Genomic DNA, 17068 nt, shown 5'->3' on the forward strand with positions numbered 1-17068 from the left:
ATGCAGGAGGTGGGTGTGGTGTTGCAGTGGAAAGAAAATGGCATATCACATTAAGATAGGCTTAAGGGGATCATATTCCCACTCACAAAATCCCTTTTTGGATTGGGGATGATTTTGGCTAACAAGGTCCCCCATCAACTAATTTTTTTATTTTATTTATTTTTTGTGTTCTTGAGAATTACACCTCTTGACCCACTTGAACAATAAGAGATGCACAAACGTTACACCACAGAAAGATGCCATGGTGATGGAGTGCCTAAAGCCTCCAGTTTCTTTGCCACCATTGCTTTTTATTATTGTACCTCATTCAGAAGATTCTGAGAAGATAGTAGGCAATTGTTGTTTGAAGACAGGCACCTAAAGACACCAAGGGAATATATTTCCCATAAAAAAATGAAACTAATTCTACATTATATTTATATGTAAACCATAAAAATAAAAAAATTAAGATCGAAATTGATTAATTATTCGATATGATTGAAATTGAGATTTTGGGAAGTTGAACTTATCTTTTACTTTGATATTAGTAAGGTAGGATAATCTCATCAGTATAAGAAATAACAGTATTCCCTTCCTTTGAAACGGTGTCGGTTGATTGTTCCATTTGGAGTAGATGGGAAGTGGACAACCACTAACTGAACTAAAGTGGCTAGAGCATATATATCTCTTAAATTGAGTGCCCAAAAATAATTCTCCTTTATCAACAAAATAAAATAAATTTGATTTGATGAATTGTGAAAAAAAGATGGGTGTTTTCACAGGAATGGGTAAGCATGAAATTAAACAAGGATGGGTTTGGAGAGAGAAGTTTTGTGAGGAAGGGGAAACATGAATGGCCATTTAGTTGTAAAAGCAAGCAGTCAATTGAAGCACGCCAAGTAATTAATAAGAGTGGGGGCAGAAGCATGCATGCTTGCACCAAAGGCTCTAGAGAAATGCTGTGTCTCACATGCTTGCTATAGAAATGCAAAACAAGATAAAAGGTTAGGTAGTAGTGGTGGAGAGTTACTCTCATGTGACATTGTCACAAGTAATGCTTCTTGAAGAAGAGGACCTTTCCCTGTGAAAACATCTCTCTTTTTGTTATCTCATCTTGAGAATCTAACCTTGAATGGCTAAGAGGGTCTGTACAAGACCCACTAAGAGATAAAAAGCGGAAGATTTGGAAAGGCTTTTTTATATGCATACATGTTCTTGTAGATGGAGATGGTGATGAGGAATGAGGATTCTGAAAAAAGGACTTTAAACTTCAACATCCAAATTATTATAATATGAAAAAACCTATCAGAGAAAGAAAATGAAAATCACAAGGTGCTTGCTTGCTTTCTTTACATGTGATGTGTGAAGTTATTTCTTCCTAACTCATTGGATTAAAGATGCTGCGTGTCACACTTCCTTCCATATGATCCATCAGTTTTTTCGTTTCTCTTTTGGCTTTCTTCATCAGCCATCCATTTCTTCAACTTCTTGTCAGAATAAATGATTGCCTTGTGGCTACTGCACTGCCCTGCATCACTTGCGGTTCATATTAATCCAATATATCAATAATATTTTTCTTGAATTTTCTTTTCAAGCAATAAAGGCGTCTTCAAATACTCAATATTAGTTTTATTTTTTCTATGGCTTTTTGAATTTTTCTAACCCTAATCTCATGTGGTATTTTTTTCTTTCGAGTCGATGGACAGCCGGAGTCGCGAAATCCCAAGTTTCTAACACAATTGCTCTCTCAACAGCAACCACCATTTTCAAAATTCTTGAATTCCAGTTTGAAATTAATCAAATCTTTAATATATTTTAAAAAGTGAACCACATTTTCATTTCTTTCAGCTGATGATTATATAATGATTAACTGTATTTAATAATTTTTACAGAAAGTAAGCTAATTGAAACCATATAAACTGCTCACACCTAAAGAAGTTTGAAAATAAAAAACTAAAGATTCATTGTTTCACAAAAAATAGTTATATGTAGAAAATATGTTCTATAAAAAATATTTTTTATTGTTTCATATTAAATTAATGATATATATATAAATTATTTTTTTTAAATTGACTTAATTTTCTTTTTAATCTGAAAAATATTTTATATTAAAACAAATAAAACCTAAGAAATTAATTTTTATATATTGTAACACATTTGGTTCGATTAACCAATAACTCTTGAGAGCTAAAAAGTAGACCATATCCAAACCGAATAACTGTTTTTTTTTTTTTTTTTTTTTTTTGAAATATTCAAACATAAACAGCTTGATTAACCTAATTTGCAATTCAATTTCAACCGATCCACTTTGATTTTACGATTTGTCTGCTCACCCCTATGCAATTATGATAACTTGCTAAGCAGTAGACATGTATAAATCACCAAATGAAGAAAACGAAATTCCGATCAAATCAATTACGGATATGAAATGAATTTACATCAGCCAGAAACATGACAAAATCCCTGCAAATTGGGTTAATGTGATTCACTTTCCCTTCTTAATAAAAATCTTAACCTTCTCTTGCAGGAGAAGGGAACATCCATCTTCAGTTGCATCACTAGGAAGCCTAGATTAGCTTTCCACCATTGGCTCAGGTCCAGAGCCCTCTGTGCGCGGCCTACTAGATTGACGTATGGAGTTGAAAAGAATATCCTTAATAACCTAAAGCACAAATAAATTCATGTTTAGCACAAGCAGTAGATATTCTTAAAGAAATTTTATAATCCCAAATGATTTAACTGTTCCAAGTGGACATCCAGGAAGCAAATTGACCAGTTACCTGTGACATTAGACCATGGACCTGTTCCACAGTTATTTTGGCACTATCACGAGTAATTTTAGCAAGTTGAGATTCTTCCTGCAATTAATAGAAGTGGTAATCAAAAATCAATTATTTGTGGGATAACCACACAAGCATCTGCCGCCACAGACACCAGTGGTCAAACAGCATGATAAGAAATAGTACATGCATAGGATAAGCTAGTGAAACCATGAATTCCTCTCTCTCTCTCTCTCTCTCTCTCTCTCTCTCTCTCTTCTTTTAGCATTAGTGGATCAGCATTTCACATGGAGAAGAAGAAAAGCGTCAATTTACCATGTAGAAGATCAACTTATTGTGATAATAGGAGAATTTTCGGTGAAAAAGATCAAAAACTTAAATAAGCTTATGTTTAAAGCAAACCCAAAATATTAAGATGTCACAGAGATGCATCAACATGCTTATAGGCATGGTCATTAAAGGCATGCCTGAGGTACAAGGCACAAGGGGCACGGGCCTAGCACCTAAAACCCTAAAAGGTAAGCAACCTTCATGAGTATGAACCTCTGCAATATTCAATTCTGAATGCTGTCATTTTCTGTTTTTGATCTTGATATCACAACCATTGATCTGCCTTTGCAAGCAACCATATTTTGAGATCATTCACACTCCATCAAATTAAAACAACAAAAAGAACGAAAGAAGCAGCATTGCTTTAGATTAGGCATGACAACTGTTCTACAAAAGGAGGTGGAAAAAGTTTTAAGGTTTTCTAAATCACTAAATCAGGTTCATTCTGTCCAAAAGCTGTTGGACTTAGATGGTTCCTATGTCATATCTATAGCCACTCCAAATGCTAGGCCAAAGGAAAAAGCAAAAACACCATCTTCTAATTTATGGGCCAACACTCCTCTAGCATCTAGAGACAAGAGAAAGATACTGATTTTGAAGAGGAACATAAAGAGGATAATGAAAAAGAGAAAATTGGAAGTCATTAATCTCAACTTGATGATGATATGATGGAGAAGACTGTTGAATTTGATGATGAGTAGCTGTCTTATGGCTGTTTTAGGGATTATTGCCATCTAGTGGAATATAAAATTACGGTTTAAGACTTTTTAACACCTATAGTTTAGTTTTATTTTTATCTGGATTTCAAAAATTTTGGATCTAAAATTCTAAATATTTCATGTTATTATTATGAATAGTTGTCTTACATAGGCCTAAGTATCTTATTTTATTGTGTGCTTTACCTCTTTTAGGCTTGTGTTTGCGCCTAAGCTCCAGGACTCCTTTTGCACCTTAATGCACCTTGTGCCTTCAATAACTATACTTACAATTCTGTCCTACTGTTTGACCTATATTGTTTGTCATCAAGAATAAAGAAAGTTTTGCACCAATTTTTGTAGATTAATGTAGAATAACTAAGCCTAATGGATTAACATGCATACCACAGCACTGTGCACATGCCCAATGCATGTGAAACTGAAAGACAATTCTGTCATAAAGAATTTATGGACATCCCCAGTATTTCAACTCATATGCATACCAATTATTGACTCACATCGTCACAAATGCTTAAAGCAAACATGCACATGCCTAGAGCAAATGTGCAAATGTAGGCCCATGTCCTATGCACTCTTATACTACTACATCTAAATGAAATAAGAAAAGTAAGCACATATGCCATTCAACAATCAAAATAATGTCTACAGTGGTTAATAATCACCAGATTTCCATCTATGGTAATGATATATTTTGAAGAAATGAGACAATAAGAAGTTGCATCTAAAAAATGCTTAAAAAAAATCAAAACTAAAGCCAAAGAAACCAACAATATCAATATCAAACTATATATATTTGTTTGAACTAATAAAAATACACTTAACCTCTTTCTTTCTTTGAGGTGGTGCTACTAGAGGTCCAAAACGGGAGTGAGCTAATTGATTCTCAGCTTGCTCCAGCTTTTCAGCTGCATAATGCACAGAGCAGATTATTATTTCATCTTGATAGACAACAGGAAAAACTACTCTATTTATCTCAAGTACAATATAAACAAAGTCTACTTTAATGGGACAAAATCTTATGCACTAAATCAACCTAATTACCAGACTCCCTAACCATTTGCAGTTCTCGGCAAACAAAATAAAAGGTGGCAGCCAAACTGATAGGTTAACAAGAGCAAAAGAAATTATACAAAAGAAATTATACAAAAAATATAACCAAGAAATTACCTAAATCTGAAATTTGTCCAGCAACATAGTCTGCATTACCCAAGAGAGGTGAAGATGACAGTGTATTCACCCAATATTTGTTCCACAAAAGGTCCAAAAGATGGCAATCAAGAGAGGACTTGAAATAGGTGATATCCAAAGCATAATACTGCAAAGGACAATAACGTTAGCCAATAACAAAATACAAAGAAACCCAGAAGGGAAAAGTAATGACCAATATAATAACCTGCTTGCAATGCACTCCAAAGTCTTCAATCTTATTAAGAGGAATGGTCTGATATTCAGAGACAGGATCATCTGGAGGCTTATATCCTTCTGGGTATGTCCTGAATGCCCCAATCTCAACTTTACCAGCTGATACAGTTCTTGTTGGATCAATAACAACCGCCAAAAAGGGTTCTTGAAACTGCTGATTGAGCATTTGAGTTGAAACATCAATACCCGAGAGCCAGCATCCATACCCAGGATGAGAATGATACCACCCTACAACATTCTCCAACCGCCCCGCCTACACAAGAGCATTCATTGTGAAAAAGCTACGTTTATTTGATAGAAAGCCACAGACATGACTAAGGACAACGAACTAAAAAGAAAACATATTTGATATTTCCTATGTAGAAGAACTACCAAACGAGTCAAACACAACCCACATAATATTTCTTTGAGCACATAAAATAGAAAAACTCTAATTTCAGGTTTTTAGACAATCGAATTTGGTAAATCCAGTTTGAGACTTCAGACATTTCGACCACGTAAGATTTCTACAATGCAAACGCTCTGCAGAAATGAACTCCAATATATCCACGGCTTATCTTCGCAAAGCTATTATCAACAACCGTATACGTTCCTAAAAGCCCTAAAAGCTATTCAGCCAAAGGAAATCCAGAGGGGAAAAAAAAAGAGAAGCTAATTTTGAAAGCAAACCTGCTTGTTGGTTTGGGAGTAATCGACCATATACTCATAGGCATCGGCCTGGGCATTAACCCTAGTCTCGGTTCCTTCAACAGGCAAAGCAAACGCGTCCATTACAATGATGGCGTCACCATCAGTCTTTCCTTGCATGAGGCCCATGACCTCGATGGTACCACCGGATCGAGCGTGCACCACCATCTTGAGAAGCGCGAGAGCAGAGATCTTGACGCGCCTGAAGTAGTGGGGATCGTTAACCCATGGCCTGTCCTGCTGGAACTTAGCTTGCGCCGTCTCATCGTAGTAGAAAATGGAGTCCGACGAGGCGTCCGCCGCCGAATTGGTGGAGGCAGGAGGAGTATCCACTGTGATTATATTGTTCTCAAGTTCCCAGGTTTTCTGGGCTATTAGAGACGAGGACGAAGGGTACGGATCCATTGCTTTGCTTCCTACTCACTAATGCGTCCAACTATGGAGATATTACACAGTAGTTAAGCTACAGTGACCGACCCACTGCAGCTGCGTTGCCACTTGCCAAGGTTATATAAAGAAATTACTGCTGTAAATTGGGCCTCTCCTACGGGACAACCTGTCTAAACCGGCCCACGTTGGTTTGACAATCCCCTCACTGAACTAATTATTTATTGATATTTATGGTAAATACGAAGGCAATTTTTTATTCCTATAATCACTTTTTTTCTCTAACGTATCATATATTAAAAAAATAATTTTTTAACAACAGCCCATATTATCCTTTTTTTCTTTTTTTTTTTCCATATTCAATTTCCCCACAGCTTACATATCTTGAGATGATGATCACGAATAATTTTCCGGACTAAAGACATTAATACTTGTATGGGGGGAGAGGTGTACATGGATTGATTTAATTGAGTTCAATGTATTTATTCAAATTAAAAAGATTATATTAGAATTGAAATTAATAAAATAAATAATAAAATCAATATTTATGATTTTACAATAAAACGAGTTGAGTTCATAACATATTCAATTTAATAAGTTTTTATTTTTTATTTTTTCTTACAATAAAGATATTAATGATGCTTCTTCATTGTCTTTAATAAATATCTATTTAGGTTACATTAATTTAGTAATTTTCAAAAACGAAACCAAATCAAAATATATAAGTTTATATGAATTATAACACATGATCAATATAACTCAAAATGCAAATCTTTAGATTAGTACGGTTCATGCACACCGGCTTGTATGCAAGATCTGACACAACACCCACCTGGCTTTAAGGCAAACGCCTACTTGGTTAAATGCTAAACAATTATCCATCTCATTACAGTTTACAGACGCCGGTTTTGGCACCACCCAATTCAATGGCCAAAAACCTGCTCGGTTAAATACTAAACTAACAATTATCCATGTCCCTACAGTTTACAAATGCCTGTCGTGGTGCCATCTTTTCTTCTACACTAGTTTACAGTCCATTTTACAGTAAAATACAGATGCAATAAAAAAGATTATTAAACCCGTGATCTATATATCCGTTTCCTTGTACGCTTCTCAATGACCGCAACATCATTGCTCTTGACGGCATTACGCTTCAAATTTGGTGGGGGCAAATCCTGCGATAACTCTTCATGGTGCAAGCTAGAACTATTTTGGGAACCTGCAGGTTCCGTGCCATTTTCATTCACAATTGCCACCTCCATGTAAGATTCACTCAAATGCTCACAAGTCTCACCAACAGGAGCACCTCTTGTTAAGTTGTCATGGGCAGAATCAACCAAATGGTGCTGCTCATCAGATGGCTTAGACTTCTCTTCTCCTTGCAGACTTGCAGCCAAACTGCACAAGTGAGAATAGGCCTCAGTACGAACTATTATAAACGATATAGCACTAAAAAGAAAAGACACAGCCTCTTTTTCACCTAGATCCTGAAGGAGGGAAACCATTTGCAGTAACTGCAACATTCCTTTCAGCAACTTCTGCCATGGTTGAACAATTTATTTCATGTAATGTTGAATCTGGAATTGCATGTAGAGAAAATATTAGTTTGACAATGGATAGTACTTGCAACACTTGAATCTGAAAGTTACAGAGCAGAAGAAAGTTAAAATTTCATGAAACGATCTGTAAAATTATATTTCAATATATTAATATAATTGTTGGATTAATAAAGGGTGTTAGTTAACTCCTAATTCATGGATTTACACTTAACAAGGCATGCATATCGCACGTCATCAATGAAAAAGTTCGTTACAATTAGGCAATCAGGTCCAGAACACTTGCCTCGAGTATCTCCCGCAACTGTATGGTTCAAAGGTTCGCAAACCCCATCAGCATCGTTGGGCTCATCAACATGAGCATCACCACTACAATATATAGATAGATGAAGTCATAAGAAAACGAATGGCATTGGAACTAACCATGTACCAAAGTGCAAGAGAAAATCAGCTAGGTCAAGAGAGGGAAATTCACCATGGTCGTGAAATCTTCATATATTCTGAAGGTTCGAGTCTTTGTCCATGGCTCCCTTCTGCGACATTCCACAAGCATAAATTAAACAGTCTTAATTCATGACATAAATAATTTAGCTGAGGATGAAACAAAAAGAGCAAAAAATGCTAGTAGAACTAGAAAAGATACCTTCAACTCCTTCAATGATCTGTGTTGCTCCCAGATACTTCATGAAAATATTAATAAGATCTTTAGACATCTGAATATTTGTTTTACTCATAAAAATATTGGTAGATTCAATGCAAGGTTAAGAAAAAAAAAGCAAGCGCTTTACACTCAAATATTTATACTGAGTTATCCATTATAAACAGACATTTTTTAAACCGCAAATCAGCTCATTGCAACAAAATTAGAAAGATTAAAACAAAAGGAAATAGTGAACTTTTGTATGATTTCTAATCCCAACACTCAAGTACCTGACTTTGTTTGCAAATTGAGGTAGCTACATCTGGTGGAGAAGCTTCATTCTGCAATCCTTGTTGTGCTATCTGTGAAACTGAAAAGGCAGAAAAGAAGCTGTAAGTAGTAAACTAGAATTAACCAAAAGAGGTTGCTTCAAACAAGTAAAGCATTTTTGTGATTTGGTGTTCAACAGCCCTCAAAGGCGCATCTATTAAACGTTCAGAGTTAATAAAATTATGCATTAATTTTCATACCAGGTTCTGCTTTATCAGGTACCAATGAATAAGGGCTCCTTTTGTCATCTGAAGCTAATGTAGGCCAATCAATTATTGACGATGGTCGAGTCCTCAACATCTCTTCAGTTGCCTTAGATCTCACTTTTCGTACTTCCTCCAGTATATTCCAAGAACCAGTGGCGGAGGAATTCCTAAACAGCTGCATTTAAGTTTCAACATAGAAAAAACAAAATATTGAGTAGGCATCATATAAGAAAAAGTAAGCTAACCTAGTAAAAAATGAAAAACAATTATAAATATCCACACAATTTTCCTGGTTCTTTTTCTTTTTGCCTCTTCTTTTTTCTTTGCTTCATCACAAATTAAATTCCAACCAACCATATCTCAATTCCCCTGCTCGTCTCTCCTCAACAATGTCAGAAAATTGGCCCAGATGTTCATGTAGAAATTAGCATGTGTCAAGAAGCGTTCAACCCCATTTCCAAATGAACAATTAACTCTGAAAGGAGTTGTTATCTGTTTTGATCCTATATAAATTGTATTTTATCATCCTTGAAGAATAAGGATCATCCAATAAAAGCTGTGCCACATTTTATTGAACACGGCTTTCAAAAACTTTATTCACCAGGATCAATATCCAAATAAATATTGAAATAAAAAGACACCTTTCGAAACAGATCAGCTTTTAGCATCAAAATCCAAGTCATCCACACTATACCAAACAAAAATAAAATAACCATGACTATGCAGATATAGTATAAAATAACCATGACTATACAGATATAGTCGCAGAGGGAGAGAGAGAGAGAGAGAGAGAGAGAGAGAGAGAGAGAGGAGCTTCTAAATGGCACCTTGGATGAAGGCATAGAACTGCCACCAAATAAATTTGGTTTTTCTTCCTTAAAAAGCTGTATCCCCATTGGTGATGGAGATTGTAACTGAATGTTGCTCAGGGATGGAGATGCCCACGGGGGGCGTGCTTGCATGTAAGATTTGGCTATGTCCGCAGGTGAACCCACTTCATCTTCTGTAACCTGCCATGCAAAAATAAGTCGTGAGATGCAAACAGTGTTTAACTTGCATAGCCATCGCCAATGGTGCATAGTCCACAAAAGGTGAAGTCCGCCAATTGGCTAATTGCAGTTATACAGATACTTGCATTTGCATGTTTTAGTTCGTTGGTCTAGTCGAAACACAATCTACATAAATAAAACAAAATTAAGTATAGAGATTTGCCAATAGATGGACACAAGTGAACCAGGATGAGACAATAAGTGGTTATAGGTAGATAGCAAAAACTTTAATATCTTTGCTATATATTACGATAGCGCACTCATTGAAAAAGAATTAACAATGCGCAAAAAATGCCATTACATATTTAAAATACACAGCATCAGGGCACACCAGATAATCTAACCAGAAACAACACAAACCTATATAATCTAGAGCCAAGAGCAAATTCTATAATAGTGATAAATTCTATGGTCCAAGAGACCAAGACTTAGTTATATGGGAAAGAACTACTAACTTGTGGCAACATAGCAGTATTCAGAGTACAGGTTCCACACTCCAATTCTGACTTTGAATTTGACACCAATTTCTTCTCCTCTATCCATTTTTTAGCCACTGAAATGGCTGCACAGCAGATATCAGGCATATCAACATCTGAAAAAATGAGAAAAACCATAAGACAAAGATGTTATTTTCTTGTTTTCCAAAGTTTTTGAAGAAATAATACCCCTGAAACCTGTCGAGTCAGGTATCTCATTTAGTCTCCCAGCTAGGCCTCCAGTGATGGGAGAATCCACAACTCTTGATTTGATAATATGTATTAATCTATCGCATTCTTCCCTGGTCATAGGTGAACTCTAATTCAGAATTTGAAGTTAAATCATGGTTCTAAAGAGAAATAAAAGAAGAATAATATGTTGAAACTAGAAAACTTAGAAGTAGAAGAATAACATGATTGCAAAAGTCTGATAAAGTAGTAAACCATGAAAAATACTATTATGTGTTTCAGACTTGAACTTGAACTGTAAAAATCAGTTGATAGATTGAAAAGCTTGGAAAAACAATCACGTCAGCATCCATATAATATATGTAAGGAAACTAAAGAATTCTCAATTACCTCGAGAAAGTTTCCCGCATGATAATCTGTTCAATTGCACGCTTTGTTTCACTCTTCCACTCTAAAACCTGGGGATCTTTCCTTGAGGCATTTATCTTTTCAAATGTCTGATTCTTCCAATTTAAGCAAAAAATAAAATTTAGATATCTGATAAAACTTGAGGCAATTAGTATATTATCATACTTCAGTTATATTATAATTAAGGACCACAAATAAGATCGACTACAGCACCACCATAATATAACAGTGCCCATAAACTACAAATAAATAATTAAAAAGGCGCTTGTGCAGTCACAATAAGGGTTTTAAGTGTTACATGAAAAAGACGGGTGACCCAATTCATTAAACATCCCACAAGCTCTGGGAAGGGTTGATGTGTGCAGACTTACCCTTGCTTTGTAGAAAGGCAGTCTCCATGGCTCAAACCCGTGACCTCTAGGTCACAAATAGAGTAACTTTACCGTTACACCAAAGCCTTTTAAGTGCTACATGAATAACCTAAACTAATATGATCACATGGAAAATAATACACAAACAATGCAACATGATATGTTATGAAGAGAACTTTTCTTTATTGCATTCATCAACAATTTCCATTTCTTCAAGAATAAAGCAATAAATAAATTGGTAAGGCTAAAAATAGAAGACAACAAGAACAGCCAAAGGAAAGTATTAGACAAAAAGCTTTCTACAGCACTGTTCCTCTTGATATCCTAACTCTATACAATGCAACATAACCATATTGAAAACTCATTGTTCAATAATGTCTTATTTAAATCATCCACAATTCACGACACACTACCATGTCTAACACAATGCAAGTATATGACCAGTAGCAGAATTACCTTTTCCAGTCTGGTAGCATCCTGAGAAGCGATAACATTGTCATCATTGGCATCATCTGCATCATCCTCTGCAAAATTGAAACAAAGAAACCATCCAGTAAGGCCACAAAACATAGGCCAGCTTTCATTCTACCTTTTCAAAGTGGCACAACCACAGCACAGCCAACAATATAGAAAAAATACCAACTGTTTTACATACATCAACATTCAGACCACTGGCTCTCTGATACTACTCCTAACATACAGCTTTAGTTTGAACTACAAGGAACAGAAAAGATAGATCTCTAGGGCTATACAGAAACTAATTCTAGTAGTAAAAGATCAGGGTAGCCTCTGAGGGGGGAAAATATCGATACCAAACGTGCTAATGAGGTAATTACATTACAAACAACTAGAAAGGTCCACTACTGCATTGAATTGAACATTAATTTGATAGAAATTTTAAGCAGCAAAAATTTCAAAACAATTTATTTCTTCATTGTCAAAATGCTAATGGAATACATAAATATGACCGTTATACCTGAAGTGAAATCGCCACCAGAAGACGAAGAGGAGGAGGAGGAGGAGGAGGAGGAGACGGGACCGAAGACAGAGGAAAGAACTTTACCGGCACCGTTAGCAATCATACGAGTAGGAGACAAAATGAGTCTTGAGAGCCAATTAGGGTTTTGAGGAGGCGAATTGGGCAGGAATCGAGGAGGCCGCTCGTAGGGAGTCCTGGGAGCAACGGTTCGCCTAGCTCGGACTATTTTGCCGCCGGATCGGAGCTCGGCGGCGCGTTGAGTTCTGGAAATGGAGGCCATATGCGTGACAAGAAGGAATAATTAGATTTGATCCACTTGAGTTTTTGTAGCTGTTAGTGTGATATCGGTTAGTATAAGTGGCGACAGACAGTACGTCTTTAGATGTCACTACAAGTACCCACATATTCCTTTGCGGGCTTATTTTCTAATGATTTAAAAAAAAATCTAATATATATATATATATATATATATATATATATATATATATATATATATTTTAAATAAATCGTATTAATATAAGTCCATTTTATGAATGAGATTAGGACATTCGGAAAAAAAAATTATTTAAATTTGAAATTTATTGATTTTTTTAATATTTAAATTTATTTTAAATTTATTAAAAGTAGTAAAATTTATTTCAAATTCAATTTTTATTAATAAAAAGTATTTAAATATGTTTAATTAAAATATAATATATAAATATTATATTATTATAAATATTATTATAAAATATATATTATATTTAATTAATTATTTATATAAATTCAAGAATATATTCTAAATCTGATAATATATTATTTAGTTTCTGTTTTATTCAATTTTATAGTAAAATTTATTTTATTTATAAATAATTTTCATAATAAAATTTATTTATAAATAAATTTTTTTATTTAATATATTTTATATTAAATATGAAATTCATTTCAAATGAAATAAATTTTATATTTAAAATAAATAAAATAAAATAATATATAATAAAAGTAAAATCTTGTGATTCAAAATATATATAATTTTAAATTTATAATTTATTTATAAATTTTAACAATTTTGATGAAATTTAATTTAGTTATAATAAATTTTATGAAATTAATTATTAAGAATTATAAATAAATTTTTATTTAAATCGAATACTTAAATTTTAGATTTATAAATAAATTTAATAAAATTTTATAAAATTAATTTATACTAAACACTACCTTAAACTTATTTCAATAAGATTTTATTAGATTAAACACTAAATAATAATCTATTTATTATTAATTATAACTTTAATTTAATAATATTAAAGTCATTTTAAAATATATAAAATTTTAAATTTAAATCTTAATTAAAATTTAAAAAAAATTTAAGTAGAATCATTTAAGTGAGAGATTTACTTCTCATTATATAACCATCAATTTTTTTACTTAATTAATAAAATTTCTTATGAATAAAAGAAAACATGTTAATATATTAAATAGAATATAAATGAAGCTTCCTTTTTAATTTACATGTATTCCGCTTAAAATAAATTGAAATATATATATATATTACAAATCGCAAAACAAGTTTAGGTGAACAACATTTAATTATTGCCTATTTATATTTTGTTATTTTTTAAAAACGATTAAAAATTATTATTATTATTATTATTATTATTATTATTATTATTATTATTATTATTATTATTATTATTATTATTATGTGAAATATATAAAAACAAGGCCCAATCCAAACATGAGCAACCGATTATCCTTGGTGGGCCGACGTTCGTAACTTCGTATGATCGGATCACGCAGTAAAGTGGGTCGGATACCAGAACATAAAACGGGTCGGGGAAAAATATAGTGAATAATTTGTGGTTGTAGTTGCATAGGCGCTTGCGAAAAACGGCTGGAGTATAATACCACCGTCTCGCCGACGCCGACTACGACTACGACAACGAACCGTCGTATATTTTCCTTCCATTATAACATCTGCACGCAGTTGGGACTAATAGGAGTTAAAACTCAAATCGAAGAAGAAGAAGAAAAGAAATGCCAGGGTTAACTTGCAACGCTTGTAATAAAGAATTCCATGACGATGCCGAACAAAAGCTCCATTACAAGTCCGATTGGCATCGCTACAATCTCAAACGCAAGGTTCTCTTTCCTTTCTCTCTATATATTTTCCTTTTTTGTATATGGATCGTGGCTTTCAATTGGGTGAAATCTCAACTTGTTTTTCCCTTAAAATCTCCTCTCTTTTTTTAGGATTTTTTTTAATGCGGTTTTTGATTCTTTCTATGGCTGATAGATTTATATAAGTTTTCATCAGAGCAATGGATTTGTTTGCACTCTTGCATAACTAATTCTTAGAAGTCATGATTGTTAATGTTGATATGTTCATTTTCGTAATTGGAGTTGAGGAGACATTATGGTGCTATTTGTGGTTCATTTTCGCTGGATTTGATTCAGTGAATAACTTGCTTTTATAGTTTTTGTTACCAGTTGTATTTAGCTAAACAATTTACTTCTTTCCAAGTAATGGGATTATTGTGATTTGGGTTGTGTAGAAAGTGAGTTTTGCACGTAAATAACAACTCATTAAGGACAAGTGCCGCTGCATGAGTTTTTTTGAACTTAGAAACGTATGATTCCGGCTACTCTAGCAAAAGAGTCTTACCTTTGCTGGGCAATCAGTGATCATCCTGACAGATTTGTCATCTGTTTCTCTGTCTGTCAATGAGAATCATAAATATTAATGATGTAGTATCACCTTTTTGACTTAAATGCTTATTTCTTAATCTGTCCTTGTTCCTGCAAAAAATATATTAGGTAGCTGGTGTTCCAGGAGTGACTGAAGCATTGTTTCTAGCTAGACAGTCTGCACTTGCTCAAGAGAAGGATAAATCAAAAGAGACCCCCATGCTATATAGTTGTGTTCTCTGTGGTAAGGGATATCGAAGTGCCAAAGCTCATGCTCAGCATCTTAAATCACGGAGCCACATCATGCGTGCTTCTCAAGGAACAAATCAAGATGAGGATAAGGCAGTGATTAAATCACTTCCCCATCGTGTCATGAGTAACCATCCCTCACAAAGGGAAGTAGACGATGAAGTAAGTGAAGATGATGATGAATGGGAAGAGGTTGATCCGGAGGAAGAGTTGGTTGCTGAGGCGACAAAGTCATTAACTGATTTGAATGTAAATGAGGCCTCTGATGAAGATATGGATGAGGATGAAAATGATCACTTGTTAGATCCATCTTGTTGTTTTATGTGTGATCAAGAGCATGATGACTTAGAAAGTTGCATGGTTCACATGCACAAGCGGCATGGCTTTTTTATTCCTGATGTTGAGTATTTGAAGGATCCTAAGGGCCTTCTTACTTATCTGGGTCTCAAGGTACTATATTAAATTCTCTGTTCTTTCTTCTTACAATTTATTTTATTTATTTTTACCTAAGTTGTTCACTTCTATTCTCTCTTTCTTTGTCCAGGTGAAGAGGGATTTCATGTGTTTGTACTGCAATGATAGATGCCATCCTTTTAACAGCTTAGAAGCAGTTAGGAAACATATGGTAGCTAAAAGTCATTGTAAAGTACATTATGGTGATGGTGATGATGATGAAGAAGTGGAGTTAGAAGAATTCTATGATTATAGCAGCAGGTTTATGTCTTTTTCATGCCCTCCCTCTCCTCCCCCTCTTTGGAATGATAATTTAGATCTAGTCCTTTGCTAGATTTTTTTTTTTATTTTATCATTTTGATTAGCAGTAATTATAATTAGAAGCAGAGTTTTATGTTTCTGGGTGACTTGGCTTTTTGTCATTTCATTTGATGGATCATCTTCAGGTTCATTTGCAGATATGTTTAATATGTCGCATTTTGTTTTGTGGTTACAGTTATGTGGACGAGGATGGGAAACAGCTGACTACCTCGGGTGATATGGCCAACACTGTGGAACTTGGGAGTGGTGGTTCAGAGCTCATCATAACCACAAGTTCTGATAATAAAATATCATCAAAAACCCTTGGCTCTCGGGAATTTTTGCGCTATTATCGCCAGGAACCACATCCTTCACCTGCCAATAGCGGGGCCATTACAGCTGCACTGGCCTCTAGGTCAGCTTCTAATCTCGTTGTTTAAATAATTTGTCCTGAATAACAAATGGTTTGAATTCAATTGTGCAATTCCTTTTGTTCCCCTGTTTGACAAATTAGTACAAAGACAGTGATTGCTGGAGTGTACTTTTCAGGTACAGAAGCATGGGATTGGCCACTTTGCAGTCAAAAGAGCAGATGGTGAGGATGAAAGTGATGAAGGAAATGAATCGATCAGGTGTGGAGACCATGCGTACCAAAATTGGGTTGAAGAATAATGTTATTAGAAACCTTCCCAAGAATGTTCCATATTAGTCTGGGAACTAATAACTTGTGATTAATTTAATATTATAGACCACATTCTGCTAGATGTTGAGAGCGTGTGATTTTCCATGAAACATGTTGTATGGTTTTATATGTTACTGTGTGCAATTTACTAAATTAACTAGTAGTTTTACCTGTTCAATGAGCTGATTTCCAGTAGTTTATTTTTATATGTA

The 17068-nt window shown here is 34.3% G+C and overlaps 3 protein-coding genes across 6 annotated transcripts; 1 reads left to right on the top strand and 2 right to left on the bottom strand.

Annotated features, from left to right (window-relative positions):
- Positions 1-2365: 2365 nt before the first annotated feature.
- LOC110657328 (COP9 signalosome complex subunit 5b) lies at positions 2366-6414 on the bottom strand. Its single transcript, XM_058146163.1, has 6 exons — positions 5897-6414; positions 5199-5480; positions 4973-5120; positions 4628-4710; positions 2760-2837; positions 2366-2641 (listed from the first exon to the last, which is right to left on the bottom strand). The coding sequence occupies exons 1-6, from the start codon at positions 6317-6319 to the stop codon at positions 2552-2554; spliced, it is 1104 nt and encodes a 367-aa protein (XP_058002146.1). The 5' UTR covers positions 6320-6414; the 3' UTR covers positions 2366-2551.
- A 720-nt stretch (positions 6415-7134) lies between these two features.
- Positions 7135-12901, bottom strand: LOC110657326 (protein KAKU4). 4 transcript variants are annotated; one of them, XM_021814490.2, is made up of 13 exons: positions 12503-12901; positions 11983-12050; positions 11138-11244; positions 10748-10860; positions 10538-10674; positions 9861-10043; positions 9028-9208; positions 8788-8867; positions 8501-8537; positions 8333-8390; positions 8144-8226; positions 7782-7878; positions 7135-7699 (listed from the first exon to the last, which is right to left on the bottom strand). In XM_021814490.2, exons 1-13 carry the CDS (start codon positions 12783-12785, stop codon positions 7375-7377), a joined length of 1752 nt encoding a protein of 583 aa, XP_021670182.2. In that variant the 5' UTR covers positions 12786-12901; the 3' UTR covers positions 7135-7374. The 4 variants fall into 4 exon arrangements, with proteins under 4 accessions (XP_021670182.2, XP_021670181.2, XP_021670184.2 ...); XM_021814489.2 differs by having other exon boundaries at positions 11138-11250; XM_021814492.2 differs by having other exon boundaries at positions 10538-10644; positions 12503-12900.
- A 1423-nt stretch (positions 12902-14324) lies between these two features.
- Positions 14325-17034, top strand: LOC110657325 (cytoplasmic 60S subunit biogenesis factor REI1 homolog 1). The gene is made up of 5 exons (XM_021814488.2): positions 14325-14626; positions 15302-15871; positions 15966-16135; positions 16371-16589; positions 16724-17034. The coding sequence occupies exons 1-5, from the start codon at positions 14522-14524 to the stop codon at positions 16881-16883; spliced, it is 1224 nt and encodes a 407-aa protein (XP_021670180.2). The 5' UTR covers positions 14325-14521; the 3' UTR covers positions 16884-17034.
- Positions 17035-17068: the final 34 nt, after the last annotated feature.

This window comes from Hevea brasiliensis, chromosome 4 (genome assembly GCF_030052815.1).
Source record: "Hevea brasiliensis isolate MT/VB/25A 57/8 chromosome 4, ASM3005281v1, whole genome shotgun sequence".
Taxonomy (NCBI): domain Eukaryota; kingdom Viridiplantae; phylum Streptophyta; class Magnoliopsida; order Malpighiales; family Euphorbiaceae; genus Hevea; species Hevea brasiliensis.